At 44.6% G+C, this 16,600-nt stretch overlaps 1 protein-coding gene across 2 annotated transcripts in view; it reads left to right on the forward strand.

The window, feature by feature from the left end:
* GAREM1 (GRB2 associated regulator of MAPK1 subtype 1) overlaps positions 1-16,600 on the forward strand; it is a 122,835-nt gene that overhangs the window by 67,978 nt on the left and 38,257 nt on the right. The window contains exon 3 of one of the 2 annotated variants that reach the window (XM_083187461.1): positions 2,526-2,656. The exons of the other annotated variant lie outside the window; for it this stretch is intronic. Coding sequence (XP_083043587.1) covers positions 2,526-2,656 — 131 coding nt within the window. The remainder of the gene's footprint in view (positions 1-2,525; positions 2,657-16,600) is intronic. 2 annotated transcript variants of the gene reach the window in all.

Below are 16,600 nucleotides of genomic sequence, written 5' to 3' on the forward strand. Positions count from 1 at the left end.
ACCTGTGGCTCTCGTGGACGGCCTGTGGAGACGGTGGTGACGGCTTCGGCCTGCTGCACGCAACGCTCCCTGTCCTCTGGGTGTGGGCGCCATCTTGGATCTCCCTTATCTCCTGCTTCGTTCCTGCCTGGCCACCGCATCGGTGTTACCAGTCGAGCGGCGCCGCAGCCGCTGATGACCCTTTTCTGGCAGTACTCTGCGGGGAGCCTGGGAGACTGAACGAGAGAGACCTGTATCCACCATTGGCTTTGTTGCAGCAGTGGGACTCAGGTACTGCTTCTGACGCAATACACACGGGGTTCTATTACGCGGCGCCCTGCTGGTGGGTGATCGGTGGACGAGGACAGTGTGCCCTGAGGTCTCTCCGGAAGTGTGTAGCGGGGAAGGCGGGAAGCGGGCACCTCTGTGTCATGCTGCTGCTGTCCGCACGGAGGGAGAGGGAACCATCTTGACTTACTTACCTGCTCGCTGAGCTGTGGTGCTCGCGCTGACAATCACTAGATCCTGAGATAGCTGCTGGAGCCACTGCTACTTGGAGGTCCCTTCCAAATTAACATTGCCCCTCAGTGTGACTCTCTGGCGACTGCTGTACGATTTGTACCCTATATGATAGATCCTGTGACCTGGGCCATGGAGGATTCTCTACAACAAATCCTTGATGCCATAGCCGCTTCAGCACAGAGGCTCATCCTAATGTTTGATGCTGCACTGGGGGTTGGCGCCCCAACGTACCTAGATAGGCCATGCTATCCTGGAGATGCGCAGGAATTTGATCCATTACCTGGCTCTGTACTAATTACACCATCTCTACCTGAGTGCGATGAGGATCCGGCGACATCATGGGACAAGCCTACAGCCGACTCTATAAGTTGTTCCACTACTGGTCACCCGGATATGGCTACCATCCCTTCATTGCATCCTATAACTTACTCCGGTCATCTGCAGGAACTTAGAACAAAATCTGATTCTACACGGCCAATATATCCTGTGTCTAAGGGTGACATGGAGCTTGAGCTCTTTCCCTCTGTGCCTGTAGCCATCCTTTTAAACTGTCCTATTAGTAGATGTTCTGGCCCGACTGCTATCCTTCTCTTAAATATGGCAATGTTGATCCTGGTAGAATGCTGTCTACGTAGCCTCGACTATTTAAATACTTGGTATCTACATACTGTAGACTATTGGCCGGACTAATTGATAGTATTGTTTTATATACGCTGACATATGCTCCAAAGTGGCATATGTACATATGATGTACTCTACACACAATTGGAATTGCTCATACTTGTACTATGGAACGTATTCTGTTATTTTTACAGTTGATGCCTTAAATCCTGGTCCCTTAGCAATATAGCCGTCACGATTTGATGCTGCTACTCTACTTTATCCTGATAGCTCATTATTTTTGGTAACTAGGCCACTCCCCCCCCCCCCCCCCCCATTAGCCCATATGCTCTTTATCCGGCACAGGGTGGGTGGGTGGGTTGGGTATTGGTAGTTCATAGTTTGAGGTGGGGGGGGGACGGTTTTAGTTAGTGGGTTGGGCTCCAGGTATGTCTCAGTTGGGGTTAGGTTATACAGGGTGGGGGTTACGGGGAGGTTTGCTTTGGGTCCTTTATTTATTTATTTGGGTACTTTATTTTGGTAGTGTCTGGTTTAGCCATCTGTCAGAAATTTCCTATTAAAACTATTTGCTGCTTACTCATCCTGAACGTTGAGTCTAAGTACACTTTCAAATATCACAACTATACAAATGTGCTCCTATATCTCCTGGTATCTGGGTTGTCTGGATGGCGCCTCTGGGCAATCATGCTATATTCATATATAAGAAAGGAGTCAGTAATGTTTACTTTATTTGATGCAACCTTAGTACTCTGTGTATATCCATATTACTGCCTGTGATCATATGTTATACGCTCATTCTGCCTATGTCAGGACTTTAATGTTGGATGTTTTTTTTTCTTTTGTTTGAAAAAATCAATAAAAATTACTCAATTAAAAAAAAAAAAAAAGAGTGAACTGGAATAAGGCCATTAGCCCTTTAATGGGATTAAGTAAGTGATAGGATTACTCTGCTAATCCCCTACTGTATTGTTCTATGTATTGTTTTGCTGCTGAGAACAATAATAAAGCCATGGCTAGCCATGGTGATCCATGACTTGAGGAACAAAGTTGAGAGGGGCTCCAACTGTATGTTGCATTTATAGTAGGATCTAGAATACAATAAATTATTCTTTAATTTTGAAAAGGTTAAAAATTGAAGAATAATTTATTGTATTTTACAGGCTGCGATTAGGGTTATGAAATGTTTATTTACAGTTTTACAGTGTTTAGTGTATGCTGTGTTTATTTATAGTTGTACTGATATTATCGAGAAAATGTTCCATTTCACAATGTGTTCCTGCCGTTTCCACAGTCACTCTGTAGAACACAGATTTTAACAGGGCTGCCTGGAAATAGTGACTGGTTTCCACAGTGACAGATGTCCAATATAAATATCTTACAACACTTGTGTCATTTGTTTTCAGGACAGTTTAAGTTGCTGGAGCAAGACCGGGATATTAAGGAGCCAGTGCAGTATTTTAACAGTGTGGAGGAGGTGGCTAAAGCATTTCCTGAGCGGGTCTACGTAATGGAGGAAATAACATTCAACGTCAAGGTAGTGCTGAAAGCACAGATATATTTATTACTGCCGTAGTGATGCAGTGTAGACATTATGTTTGTGTTGCTCTAGATTTATTGCAGCATATGCATCAATGTTTGGTTCGAAAGTACCAACCAATCATCTCCTACTTGTCATTTTTCAAATGCAATTTGTAATATGACAGTTAGGAGCTGATTCGATGGAACCTAATCGGTCTCTACTTTATCTCTCTCCAAATGTTGATGCATGTGCCCCAGATAATTTGCTAAATCTACTATTTTCAGTGTGTCCATTGCCAAAATTCATGAAATACATTGCCCCATATTAGCTCTAATTAGCTAGAATAGAATCAGAATAATGAACTCTGCCGTATAGCATAGGGCTGGGGTAGCCAACTCTAGTCCTCGAGAGCTACCAACAGTTAATGTTTTCCAGCTCTCGAGGACTGGAGTTGGCTACCACTGGCATACAGTAAATCTGAGGAGTTTAGCAGAATTTTGGGCAAATTTATGGGCATACCAACCGTGACCAGGTAACCCTATGGTGGTTCCCTAACACTTAAGAGGCCCGTACATCTGTTGTCTCAATCTTCTGATCCCCTGGCTGGGAACACCGTTATGCTGACCGGATACGCCGATCATCGGGCATCGATGATTGGTGGTCTGTCGGTGAAACGAGGACATTAAGCATGCAAAAAAGTTCTGATTCCACCATGCCCGCCGGGATCAGAGAATCAGGATTGTTTAATATCCCCACTTCCCCGTTGTGATTTTCAGTGTATCGGGTGATTTCCTCGTTACACTGTAGGTGTATGAGGACCATAAGGTTCAAATTCCCGATAGTTAATGTGTTAATAGATGCCGCAAACCTGTAAACACTAAGGCCGTGAACTTTTTTACAGATCCTATGTGTTCACCCCTGTTATCATGATAATTTAATGGGTATGTATTGAAAAAGGCAGTGCTATTAAACAGCTCCATGAGTTACAGCCTTAAGCTACCATCCTTTTAAAACGCTGTTGAATCAATAGGGCAGATTGAATCCCATCCCCATAGTTTAAAGGACTTGAAGCATAATTTGAAGGAAGAACCATATGAACATGGCTAATGGTGTAATTTGCCTTACAAGTTCTAATTTTTATATAATTTAGAACCAAGTATAAAATGATGACCTTAAGAAGCAACAAAGAAAGACCCAGGTTCTACTGGGCTCTGGACGTTGAGGGCCACAGTGAGTGTCTGTGGGAGCCTATGTAACTGTCCTGATCGGTATAACGCTCTGGAAGTGCAGTATGAGAAGGGTTGGGCATGTTATGTTGACAAGAACATTGCAGATAATGTTCTTGTTGACAACCACATCATCAACCCGATTAAATTGCTAATTAAAACATCTTAATGCAGTCTAAGCAGATCTAAACATGCTGCGAAATCTGAATATTTACAGTTCTATGTTAGACAGATTAAAATGCTTTTTTTATCAGTTTAATGGCAATGACATTGTACTGCCGGGATTATGATGCCAACAAGAACAGTGTCTGCAATGTTTTTGTCAAGATTATGGCTGCACACCATATGGGTTGAGCATGTTATGTTGATCTATGTGAAATACTGTTTTATACTTGCAGGCGAACAGGATTTTCCATCTGTAATATTTGGATTTTGTTTCTCAATATTTCAACATCTTTAAATCGAATAGTAATTATTTTCTTTTGTTTTCCGTTGTCCTCAATGCTGGTATTTTGGGATACAAATGTATTTATGTATAGTAAATTTAGCATGTTATTATTGCTTAAATTGCCCATATACAGGTCCGATTTGAGCCGATTTCACCCGATTCCGACGTATCAGGGAAAATCATCCCAAATTGAAAGTTTTTGACATCAGATCGGATCCTAAACACCTTAGCACATAAGATAAATCGGAGTCACAGTGACAAGTCCCGGGGGGCGGGGAAAACACTCCCATCATGCACCTCCGACAAGTCGGACCTGTGTATGGCCACCTTTAGGAAAAAATCTAATGATAAACTTTTGAATCACAGTACCTCGAGTTTTAGAAATTTTCATGGAACCTCTAGGCCCAAAATTTCTTATTGACAAATTCAGGAAAACTATTAAATTAAGTTATTTGTGTTTATACGTCGTCCTTAGGGTTAATTATGTGGTGTTGCACTGATTCACCACTTATTCCACACAATTTATTGGAAACTGCAAACTCTCTGGTTTTGCCTATTACATGGACCATAAATAATTTTATTTGATTATGGACCACCAACCGAGGGCATCCCTGCAAGTTGCTAAAGGCACCCCAGGGTGCCACGGCAAATAGTTTGGGAACCACTAATCTAACTGGGTTATTGGTAGACACCTCAAACTATTTTGCATGGATATTTATTTATCATTGTTAAAATAAGTAATAGTATTTTTTAGAATGGGTGCATTGCAATATAAAAATGACGAGATAAGCGTGTCTGGTGGTTTCCTTGGACAGTGATAGTTATTGTGGCCTTGCGTGTTAGGGACAAATCTAGCCTGAAAGCCAATCAACCAATTACATCCTGTGTACTGCATGTTAGATAATGAAGATCTTTGTCTGATTGGTTGCATTCATTTAGTGCAAAAACAAAAAACCCCACTGAAATGGATTATTCATAAACAATTTTCAGTGCCTTTTTTTTTTGCAGTCACTTGGATGATATTACTGACTGTACTGAAATCCTCAGGACAAGCAGGAATAAATGTTTTCTTTATTTAGCACAAAAGAAAAAGTATCTGGGGGATTTTATGTTCTGAGCTGTTAGATAGCCGTACCGGTATCTCATTTCCAAATGATTTTCATTTTCCCTGTAGCTGAATTTATCTGTGTTCCCTTGTCAACATACCAATTGAAGAAGACTATCCCAGAAGACATATACTCCTAGGGATTCAGTATGAAATGCCAGCGGTCGGAAATCCGATGGTCGAAATACCAACGCCGGAATCCCGACTACCGAAATGATGACAAGGGGGGCCGTGGTTCCTCCCCCCCCCCCCCCCCCCCCCTTTGCGGGTTTGACAAAGTGCCGGCATTGCGGCGGTCGGGATTCCGGCGTCTGTATTTTGTCTGTCGAGATTCCGACCGCCGGCCCTTTTGACAGCATCCCGCTCCTAGTAATCCCTTCAGACGATAGCCCTATATACACCTGGTGAGTGCCTGTAGTATAATTACTACTCCTGCATCATGTTTCCATACTAAATACCCACTTAGCATGTGTCTGTATCCTGTATTAAGAAATAACAATTGAGGGGGTAGCTCCTTAGTTTTTAAAACAAATCTCTATATATATATGTGGGTGGCGGGGGTTTGTATGGCAAGGACCGGCTGCTCGCCCTATTCTATGTTCCGGGGGAAATCCTCACCGTAAGAGCATATAGCATGAGCCTCGCTGTTTTGATCGGCGCACTCGCCGTTTCCACCTCGCTTTTTAGAAACCGCGAGGTGGAAACGGCAAGTGCAGGGGGATGGGTTGGGCTATGACGAACAATAGGCACTGCTCACCAAAACTGCATTGAATATACCCCTATGTCTGTGCTTTTTTTTTTTTTTTTTAACTTGACAAGGAACCATGCAAGCTTGTATTTAAGAATACTTATTTGTAATTACAGTATAGAACACATGTAAAGAATAACTTGAATGATAGGTTTTATTAAAAAGCATATCATTTTTGTTTATAAGCTTTTAATCCATCATTTTTTTTCTTGGTACTCTTTACCTAGAACGGCGCCCGTCGCGGGCATCGCGGGTACATTTATGTGTGGCCGCGACGCGACCGACGCGATGCCCGCGATTTCCCATTGAAACCCATGTTAAACATGGAAATCGTGTCGGTCGCGTCGCGGCCGGCCATAAATGTACCCGCGATGCCCGCGACGCGATGCTCCCGATTTCCCATAGGAATCAATGTTAAAAGGCGCGATGGACCCGATTTTACTGTTAAATGGCTCAATCCACCCGATTTGGCCATAGGAATCAATGTTAAATGGGCCACAGAGCCCATTAACCCTTAAATGTCCCCCCAAATTTTTAACGCCACCCCACGATCCACGCCAACCCGAAGCGTGGCGAGCGCAGGCGGTACGCGTCCTCCGACCTTTTCATGCCCTACTATCCACTAGGGCGTGGTGTGAGAATATAATAGTGTGGCGAGCGCAGCGAGCCCCGCGAGGGGACGCGGATACCTTCACAGTTATGCGCGTCCCCTCGCGGGCTTCACAGGTGTCCGTGGCGACGCGGACACCTGTGAAGCCCGCGAGGGGACGCGTCTACCTGTGAAGGTATCCACGTCCCCTCGCGGGGCTCGCTGCGCTCGCCACGCTTCGGGCTCGGTGGCTCGCTGCGCTCGCCACACTATTATATTCTCACACCACGCCCTAGTGGATAGTAGGGCATGAAAAGGTCGGAGGACGCGTACCGCCGCCCCTCGCGGGCTCGCTGCGCTCGCCACGCTTCGGGTTGGCGTGGATCGTGGGGTGGCGTTAAAAATTTGGGGGGACATTTAAGGGTTAATTTGGCCTATTTGGCCCCAAATCGGGTCCATTGAGGCATTTAACAGTAAAATCGCGGTCAATCTGCCGTTTTAACATTGTTCCCTATGGGAAAATCGCGGGCATCGCGGCCATCCCGATTTACCCGCGATGCCCGCGATGACCGCGATCACCGCGATTTTTACCCCCGACGCCCGCGATTTCAATCGCGGGCGCCGTTCTAGGTAAAGAGTACCTTTTTCTTAAATTAAACTGAAACCCAAGATAGTCAGTTCATACATGCGCATACTGTATCTGCAATGATTGGCTAGGTGAAGCTGTAAATTAACTTACCATTCAAGGACAGTATAGAACAGCTGCACAAATGATTTTTTATATAGAAATTAGGGTGGTGGTAAAAAAAAAAAATTGCCCTTGTAGCCAGAGAAATGCCAATACATCAAGGGACATGGAAAGGAATACAGTTGATTGATGGCGCTGAGTTTTGTTCTCGTATAATGGATTCCTTAATAGTCTCGAGGATGGATTATCCAAATGAGGTCAAATATATATTGGTATAGTATTGTCTTATAAACAGTAGAGGTGCAATATAGCGACTGTGACCAAATGTGTACCCCTACTCACACAAGCATGTTGAAAGATGTGCACGTAAATGTATCTTTAATTATCACCATGTGTTCAAAATGAGAAGGTAGTGACTTGTGGTAGGTTTTTATATTTAAAGCAAATGCGTACCATACTCACATGGTTTATATTGGGATCCTCATATAAAGGTATCTTTGGGTCCTGATTTCATATACTCCAATCAGTATTGTCTAATAAATGATTTAATATTGAAGAACTTTGTCTGGATGCATACCCCTACTAGGGGCATAGGGTAGGGAATGTGCACATAAAGGTATCTTTAATGGACAGTAGACATCACCACATGTAAGACAACTGCTATGATTTATGGTATATTTCTGATCACAGCAATGCGTACCATAAAGGTATCTTTTGAGCCTTTTATCCCAAACTCCTTGTTCAATTATTCTCCAATGTGAAGTGAGGACATAAACAAAGAGAAGGATCCCGCAGAGTATGGCAGTAAAACTTATAATGGGGTAAAAACAATGACATGCATAAAAATCTGGAAAATTCACCTGGAGTGCGGAACATGGCCATTGCTGCAACCCCGGTAGAACGTCACAGATCTGGTACAATCAGAATAGGCAAGGGACATGTTTATCACATTTTTTATATGTGTAATATGTAAACCAGGCATGTCCAAACTATGGCCCTCCAGCTGTTGTGAAACTACACATTCCAGCATGCCTTGCTATGGTTTTAGCATTCCCTAATAGCAAAACTGTGGCAAGGCATGATGAGACTTGTAGTTTCATAACAGCTGGAGGGCCGTAGTTTGGACATACCTGATGTAAACGGTCTCAAATTTCATAATAATCTTTTTTTCTAGCAATGGGCTCTGAAGAGCTGGAACTAGAGATACAGCTTATGCTATCACTCTCTGCTTCTGGATTTGGCATCTGTGTGCTTACTGTGCATGTACAGCTGTTGGTCAGCAACTACATTAGTTGGTATTGGCTACAAGGGCCAAGCTCCAGAATGCTTCACATTCCGGAGCTTGGTAACGCCAACCCCTGAAGTCTGCTTTGCGGTTGGAAAAGTTAGGACCGGAGCAGATATTAGAGGCATCTGGAGGATCCTTAAAATTTGTTAGTCCCCCCCCTGCCCCCCCCCTCTTCCCCCCTGCCCAAACATGTCTGTTTTCAGGAGATAGCCCACCAGCAGTGATTACTTTGTGCCCCTAAACCACCTTGGCTGTTTCTCCTGGGTAATTGTTGCGTTCTTGCTCCTAGACTAAAATTTGCCAGCCAGCTAGGTTTTTCCTAGGCAGCTGCCTACAGTATATTGCCTTGTGGGTGAGCCATTCCTTGTACTAATCCTTTTATACTGTACTTCTCCTCTTTGGTCTGTGTAGTAGCCTACAGTTGACTTTCCTATTCTGCCTTTATTCTCAATCAGGCAGCAGACTCATCCCAAATACCTGAATGGGCTCTAGCTGCTAGGATCACGTCCCAGCTTCCTAGTATTCTGCCCATAATTCACATTCAATGGTTGGTGAAGTCCAGGTGAAAGAACCGCCATACTGAAAAACCTCATACCTTCCACATTTTTACCTACTTTTTTGTAGGGGAGAAGCCTGCAGCGAATCGTGGTATTTATATAGGAGACTTAGGGGGATGCGAGGTACATTTTCATGGGGCCTCCCTATTTTTAGTAGCATCTCAGATGTTCCAAGAGGATAGGCAAGCATGACCTCCCAACTGTCTTGAATCCTGATTCTGGGCTGTCCTATGGCCAATGCTGATTTGCACAAATTTGGGAGGCATTTCCTCGGTCTACCAGGTGAACCTGTGTGTGTGTGTGTGTGTGTGCGTGTGTGTGTGTAGCATGATGATTTTATTGGAGGTTAGTGTAGCTGTGTACAGCACTACAGATGTGTTAAGTACGTCCGCTGAAGCCATGACCCTGTGTCTGAATTCAGACTTGCCTAATGTTGGGAAATGTGCTATTGCCCTGGCATAACTTACTTTCCTCAGTGGCTTCTTGAAACATACAGGATTTACTTCTATGGAGACTCATGGATATAAGGAACTGTGAGAATTACTCATGCTGTCGTCTCTTGTTCGCTGTGACTTAGCTTAGATGTGTGACCACTGTTACTCAGCTATTAGCGGTTCAGATATTTTTGCTTCTCTTCACCGATCACCTTTGATGCATGAAATAATTGTCTCTGTAAGTGAGTCACCTGCGGTTTGGGTGCCAGAGATTCGATCATTACAATCTGTCGTGTTACTTTGGAAACTCGCACGGCAAAGTGTTGATTCTCAGACATTTGCCTTCAGCAGCTTGTTGCTAATTAGTATTGCAAGCATTGTAAAAACATATGTGGATAATTGTTTTTATTGCAGAAGAAGTCCTTTGACATTACAAGGCTTTTTTTTTTTTTCTGCGCTCTTAAGGATGAAATATTAGAATTGCCTCTCCTTTCCTATCTTCACCAAAGGCAGTTTTAGATTGTAGAAACTGATTGTAAAGGAAACTTTTCTGGGCCCCAGAATTGGACCGTAGTTGACTCCAGTCCAGTTGTGTCTTTATTTACCGCTGCAATTATTTTGAAATGATGGAACATGAAACTGGAGAGATTTTCCCTGACCATTTCCTTCCTGTGAATAAGACACTTTCTGTCTGCACCCTGCGGGACGGCCAGAACATTGCTGCCAATAATTGCAAATAAAGGTCATTTTATTACTGTGTAGTGCACATCAGGACATTAGACTTAGTGACAATGTACATTTCTTGTACATTAACTGCTCTTAAATGTATATTATCTAGTAAATGATGATGAATAATAACAGATAGGAAGGACTGCATTACGTGATTGTATTACGCAACTAAGCGATGTTAAAACAAAGCAGCCACTTAGGACTCACCGACAGGCCTATTTGCAAGGGGTTATACTTGTACCCCTTTTACACCAAAACTGCTGGGTCGCACCCGGGTTTTTGGACCCGGATGCGACCTGGCAGTTGTTCCCCTTTACACCGGCATCCCCCGGCATTATGTCGGGTAGGGGATGCCGGTGAAGTTGGGCCCTGAGCCGGTGCTTGGAGATGACATCATCGTACATAACACCCATCCCATGTGGCCGACTGTTTCAAATTCCTGTTGTGGTGTTTACAGTTGGCTGAGAGAGAGAGAATACTGTATTGTAACAAAAACACACAATTTAAATCCGTTTATATTTTTGTTTAAATAATAAAGGCTAGCTGCCGCCAGTTTTGCATCTGACGTCAAGCAGTCTGTTACTGTGACAACTGAGCATTTCAGTAAACTTTCTTGTTCACAACAAGGTAATCGCAGACAAAATTTTTCTCTGCTAATGAATACCTCCTTGAGTCACAAATAGCCAGGACGTGACATTAGTTGCTACAGATGAACTGAACATTTTTAAAAGGGAAAAAAAAAACATAAACTTACAATTCAAATGCTACATTAATAGTAAGTTCATTTAGAATATAACAATATGAAAATTTTATGGTACTTGTTTCCTAGCACGGCCACAACGATCATGATTGTGGGCATCGTGAGGAAAAATCGGGGGCATCGCAAGCACTAAAAAATCGGGTGCGATGGTCGCGACTCGATGCCCGCGATTTCCCCATAGGGAACAATGTTAAATGCCTCAATTTAGCCGCGATGCCCCCGATTTCCCATAGGAAACAATGTTAAATGGGTCAATTTACCCAAATCATCATAGGGAACAATGTTAAATGGGCCATAAACCCCCCCAAACACCCCTGAACAGTGAAATGTCCCCCCAAAAGTATTTTACGCCACCCCACGATCGACGCGAACCCGAAGCGTGGCGAGCGCAGCGGTACACGTCCTCCGACCTTTTCATACCCCCACTATCCACGTCGGCGTGGAGTTGAGAATAGAATAGTGTGGCGAGCGCAGCGAGCCACCGAGCCCGAAGCGTGGCGAGCGCACGCGGATACCTGTGAAACCCGCGAAGGGACGCGTTTACCTGTGAAGGTATCCGCGTCCCCTCGCGGGGCTCGCTGCGCTCGCCACGCTTCGGGCTCGGTGGCTCGCTACGCTCGCCACACTATTCTGTTCTCAACTCCACACCGACGTGGATAGTGGGGGTATGAAAAGGTCGGAGGACGCGTACCGCCGCCCCTCGCCACGCTTCGGGTTCGCGTTGATCGTGGGGTGGCGTAAAGTACTTTTGGGGGGACATTTCACTGTTATGGGGTGTTTTTGGGGCTTTCTGGCCCATTTACCATTGTTCCCTATGATGATTTGGTGAAATTGAGGTATTTAACATTGCTCCCTATGAGAAATCGGGGGCATCGCGGGTACATTGAGCCATTTAACATTGTTTCCTATGGGGAAATCGTGGGCATCGCGTCTGGACCATTTAAGGCTTTTTTAGCCGCATACGACGCGACCGACGCGATTTTGACTATTTTCAATGCATTTCAATGGGAAAATCAGGGGCATCGCGTCGGTCGCGTCGTATACCACTAAAAATGACACCCGATGCCCGCGATTGTGGCCGTGCTAGGAAACAAGTACCAATTTTATAATATTGTTGTTTTATTAAGAAACATAAATGTGGTGCAGCAGGAAAGGGGAATACCTAAGTGGTTCTTATTTATCACATGACCATTAAGGGGGATTTCAATTAGCCCTGAGAATTTTTTGGAAGAAGAAAACTATCTTTTACCATAAATGTGCCCATGGATTTTTTTTTTGTGGGGGGGTATTTTAATTGTAAACTTTTGGAACGATGTGACTGACACGGCCGAGCTATGTCGACGTCAGTGTCACATGATCTTCATATCGGGTGCTCTATACCAGGGACCGGCAACTGGCGGACCGCAGTCCATCTCCGGATCGCAAAGGATAGAATAGCGGACCGTCTAAACTCCTGAAAGTAGCAGTCTGCTAGTTTCAGGATTGTAGACGATCCGCTTTTCTATCCATCTGCAACGGTCCCAGGGATGCATTGTGGCTGCTGCGCAGGTGATGTCACCGCGCGCAGCTAGTGAGATCAGTCGGTGCCATGTGTTGAGGCTGCCGCAGCGCTGCTTGGAGACTGCAGCAGGGGAGGTCTCTCAGGTGAATGGGATATTTTTGTGGCCCCTTAATAAATATATGGTAAAAAATATATATATATGTGTGTGTGTGTGTGTGTATATACATATAGTACTCCAACTCAGCCGGCACTCAATATACTCCAAGCCAGCTTGCTCCGGTGCCCGAATCCACAGTAACAGATACTTTCCCAATCCCCAAATGGAGATCAATGAACGGCACTCAGAGTCAATCAACTGATGAATAAAGGTGAATTGTATTCAGCGTTACAGGGTAACGTTTCGGGGGACAAACCCCTACCTCAGACCCTTCCTACAGCAACGGGGCAACCCCACAAGTACCGCATAAATACCTACCTATGCCGCCCGCTTCACCATCCACGCCGCATCATCACGCCATCCCCGGAAGTTGTGACTCATTTCCGGCTCCGGAACCAAGCACTGCTGATGCCAACCGCAGGCTTGCGTTCCAGCAACCAGGAAGTGGCTAACAGCAATACCCCAAGACTGCGGACTTGCGCACTGTGGACTACTGTGGAGACGGGGCCAACAGGACAAGTATCAATAAACTCAGGCAATGATCGTGCTGGACCTCCATGCGCAATCCCCAGCAGCACCTAGCCAGCTAACACATCTCCCACCTGGGCATATGAAATTGCCAACCCGCACTTCCACGGTTGCCATGGAAACAACAAATTGAAGAACATACAACATATAGCACAGAACAACTACAGAGAAAAAATTACAAACAGGATCATTGTATATGACTATATATCATAAAAAAGCATATTACATTAAGCTGTTCCAGTTCAATTGTTCATTAAGGCCCCCAGGTTGGATGGTTCCCAAACGAACAATCCATCTGGATTCTAACAATAATAATTGTTTTGCACGATTGCCTCCACGCATAGACTCAGGTATATGGTCAATCATGAAGTATTTCAGGGACTCGATGGGATGACCCATCTGAACAAAGTGACGGGCCACAGGTTGGTCCACTGCTCTGCCTCCAATGGACAGACCAATGGCCGACTTGTGTAAACCCATCCGCTCACGGAACGATCTTGTGGTTTTGACCAATATAGTGAAGCCCACAAGGACACACTATGGCATAAATCACATGAGTAGATCTACAATTCAACACAAATCTAATATATCTATCTATATCTAATGACATCTAATGATATTTTTGTTTCTGGACCCTGATCAAAATAATTATAAATATACGGACCCCATTAAAAATTACTTGCCTACCCCTGCTCTATACCGAATCCGTGTCCACCTGCAACAAGTTCTAATTGGTGAGGCTGCTGCTGGGCCAGAAGTGAGGTTTCAGCTTACCAAAAGTGCTCCGATGTCGGGAGGTCAGGGGTTGAGGGTGCAAAGGCGGTAAACGTGTTTAGGAGCCGGGCGTGGGTCGGGATCTACTCCTGTCATCTACTCCCATGGAGCAAGTCACATCTGCCCTCGGCAGGGCATCCTCTGTCTCCTGGCAGAGGCACTGTGCCAAATACCTTCCCATGGGGGCATTCTCCCTCCTTCTGTGCATGTATCACACAGCATCACTTCTCAAGTCCACAATATAACGGTCATCTGTGTGCTCAGTACCATTTCTTATATATAATGGGGGTACCTATCAGTATCTACTCATTTTTGCCTGTATGTATCATTAACATACAGATAGTGGTAGAGGCTCAAATTAGTTCAGTAATACCATTCAGGTGCATGCAAGGGAGGGGTTAATACTGAGTAAGTAAAACAATACATTGGTTCCCCCAGCTCACTGAATGGTATTAGTAGCCAATCTTGAACACTACGTGATAATAGAATTCAGAGATTTTGGTTACATATACTTGTGCAGGTGTATGATGTGCCCCCAAGACACGTCAAGGCTTCTCTGTATATTGGGGGTCCCTAGCGCTATATGTAGGTGCAGGGTGCGGCACCCCAAAAACTATCATAAGCTAGGAGGCCCAGTGCGGCACCCCAGTGAGATACTATAGTGTTAATAATTAGTGATAGGAAACCAAAGCTTGTTTTTGGGGTGCCTCACCCTGCACCTAGATATAGCTCTAGGGACCCCCAATATACAGAGAAGCCTTGTTGTGGATTGGGGGCATATCATACACCTGCGCAGGTATATGTAACCAATATCTCTGAATTCTATTATCATGTAGTGTTCAAGATTGGTTACTAATACCATTCAGTGACCTGGGGGAACCAATATCTTGATTTACTTGCATGTATCACTTCCCAGCATCACTTCTCCTAATTCCCCCATGTCACTAACCTGTCCATCTGTTTATGTGTGGTCAGTATCACTTCTTATTGCTACTGGGGGTACCTATGGTCCGTGACATACTAATTGTACATTGAAAATATTTCTGGGGAGAACACTGTAGACCTGTGTGTTTTCGATAGCCCTCGGGTATCATTTAGCGCATTGTGAATTGCTGAGGACAATTAAATCCCCTGTTTAAAGTGTAAATAATACAACTCTTATATTAAATTACTCAACATAAAAATAACCTGAACTATACCCCAAACCGCAGGAATTATCTAGCACATAGATCAAGCTATTGAAATGACAACTACAATAACTTCCCCTGAGCAGACCCATCACAGACTATGCGCATCCTGACTAGGCAACGTAATAAAATTAATAGGCTGCATTTCAGAATGTATCTGTTTTATTTAAATCGCTTTATTAATAGAGAAGGTGTGCTGGCGCTGGTGTATTATTTGTAACCTATGGTTTCCATAGACATTTGCTTCTATAATTTGCGTAGTGGGTAAAGCATGGGTAGCATCTTAAGGTGCACCATACACGGAATGATTTGAAGGACAATGAGGGCGTTCCTGCTCGATGGGAACTTCCAATCGTTCTATGCTTCGTTAACGATGCACGTACCCGCCGATCGTTAATGATGGTCTATGATCTTTACTGCATGCAGGCAGATCATAGACCAATCTGTTGTGAAGTGTATCAGATTGTTCCGTGTGTACCAGGTGAGTATCAACAAGGATACAAGCGGGGGTCGGTCCTCACTGTCAGCGCTCACACGGATACAATTCAACCACACCTCCCTTAGGATTTTGTGGCGATCCTCTTCTCCAGATAACGGATAGCAAGGGTTAATGACCATGGACCATTCTCGTAATCCAAATCCGCACACACTCCATCAACAGTGGATATCCCACATAGGAAGAGAGGAAAAGAATATTGCGCAATACCACTTTTTATTTTTGCACACAAAACGAAACAAATCAATGATAAAAACACACAAGTCCAGGCGAGAGGAGAAGGGGTAGAATTTACCATAAATGATGGAGAACCAGGTAAAAGGCTCTCTAAATGGGCATAGACGGTGACAGATGTTCAGAACCCGGGTAGCCACAGCGTCAGTCCACAGAGAGGTCACTCCTTCTCCAAATCTCCCAGTCAGTAGGTGCAGCCGCTCCAACGCGTTTCGGACACCAATGTGTCCTTTTTCAAGGAGTATGGCTGCAAAACTCTAGTCACCTTATTTATAGGAGAACTATCCACAAAAAGTCCAATCATCGGCGTCAGCCCGCGATCCCGGTGCTGACTTCCGGTATCGGCTTGTAACTTCCGGTCGCGGTACTGTGGGAGAACGATCATGCCCCACTTCCGGATCGGACATCAACTTCCGGTAGCGGCGTCATGTTGTTATGCCACACTTCCGGATCTTTCGCTTCATGCCGCAGCTTCACAAAGTGTGCGGCTGGTAGCTATGAGCGGAGCTT

Source organism: Crinia signifera, chromosome 5, assembly GCF_055691185.1.
Source record: "Crinia signifera chromosome 5, ASM5569118v1, whole genome shotgun sequence".
NCBI lineage: Eukaryota > Metazoa > Chordata > Amphibia > Anura > Myobatrachidae > Crinia > Crinia signifera.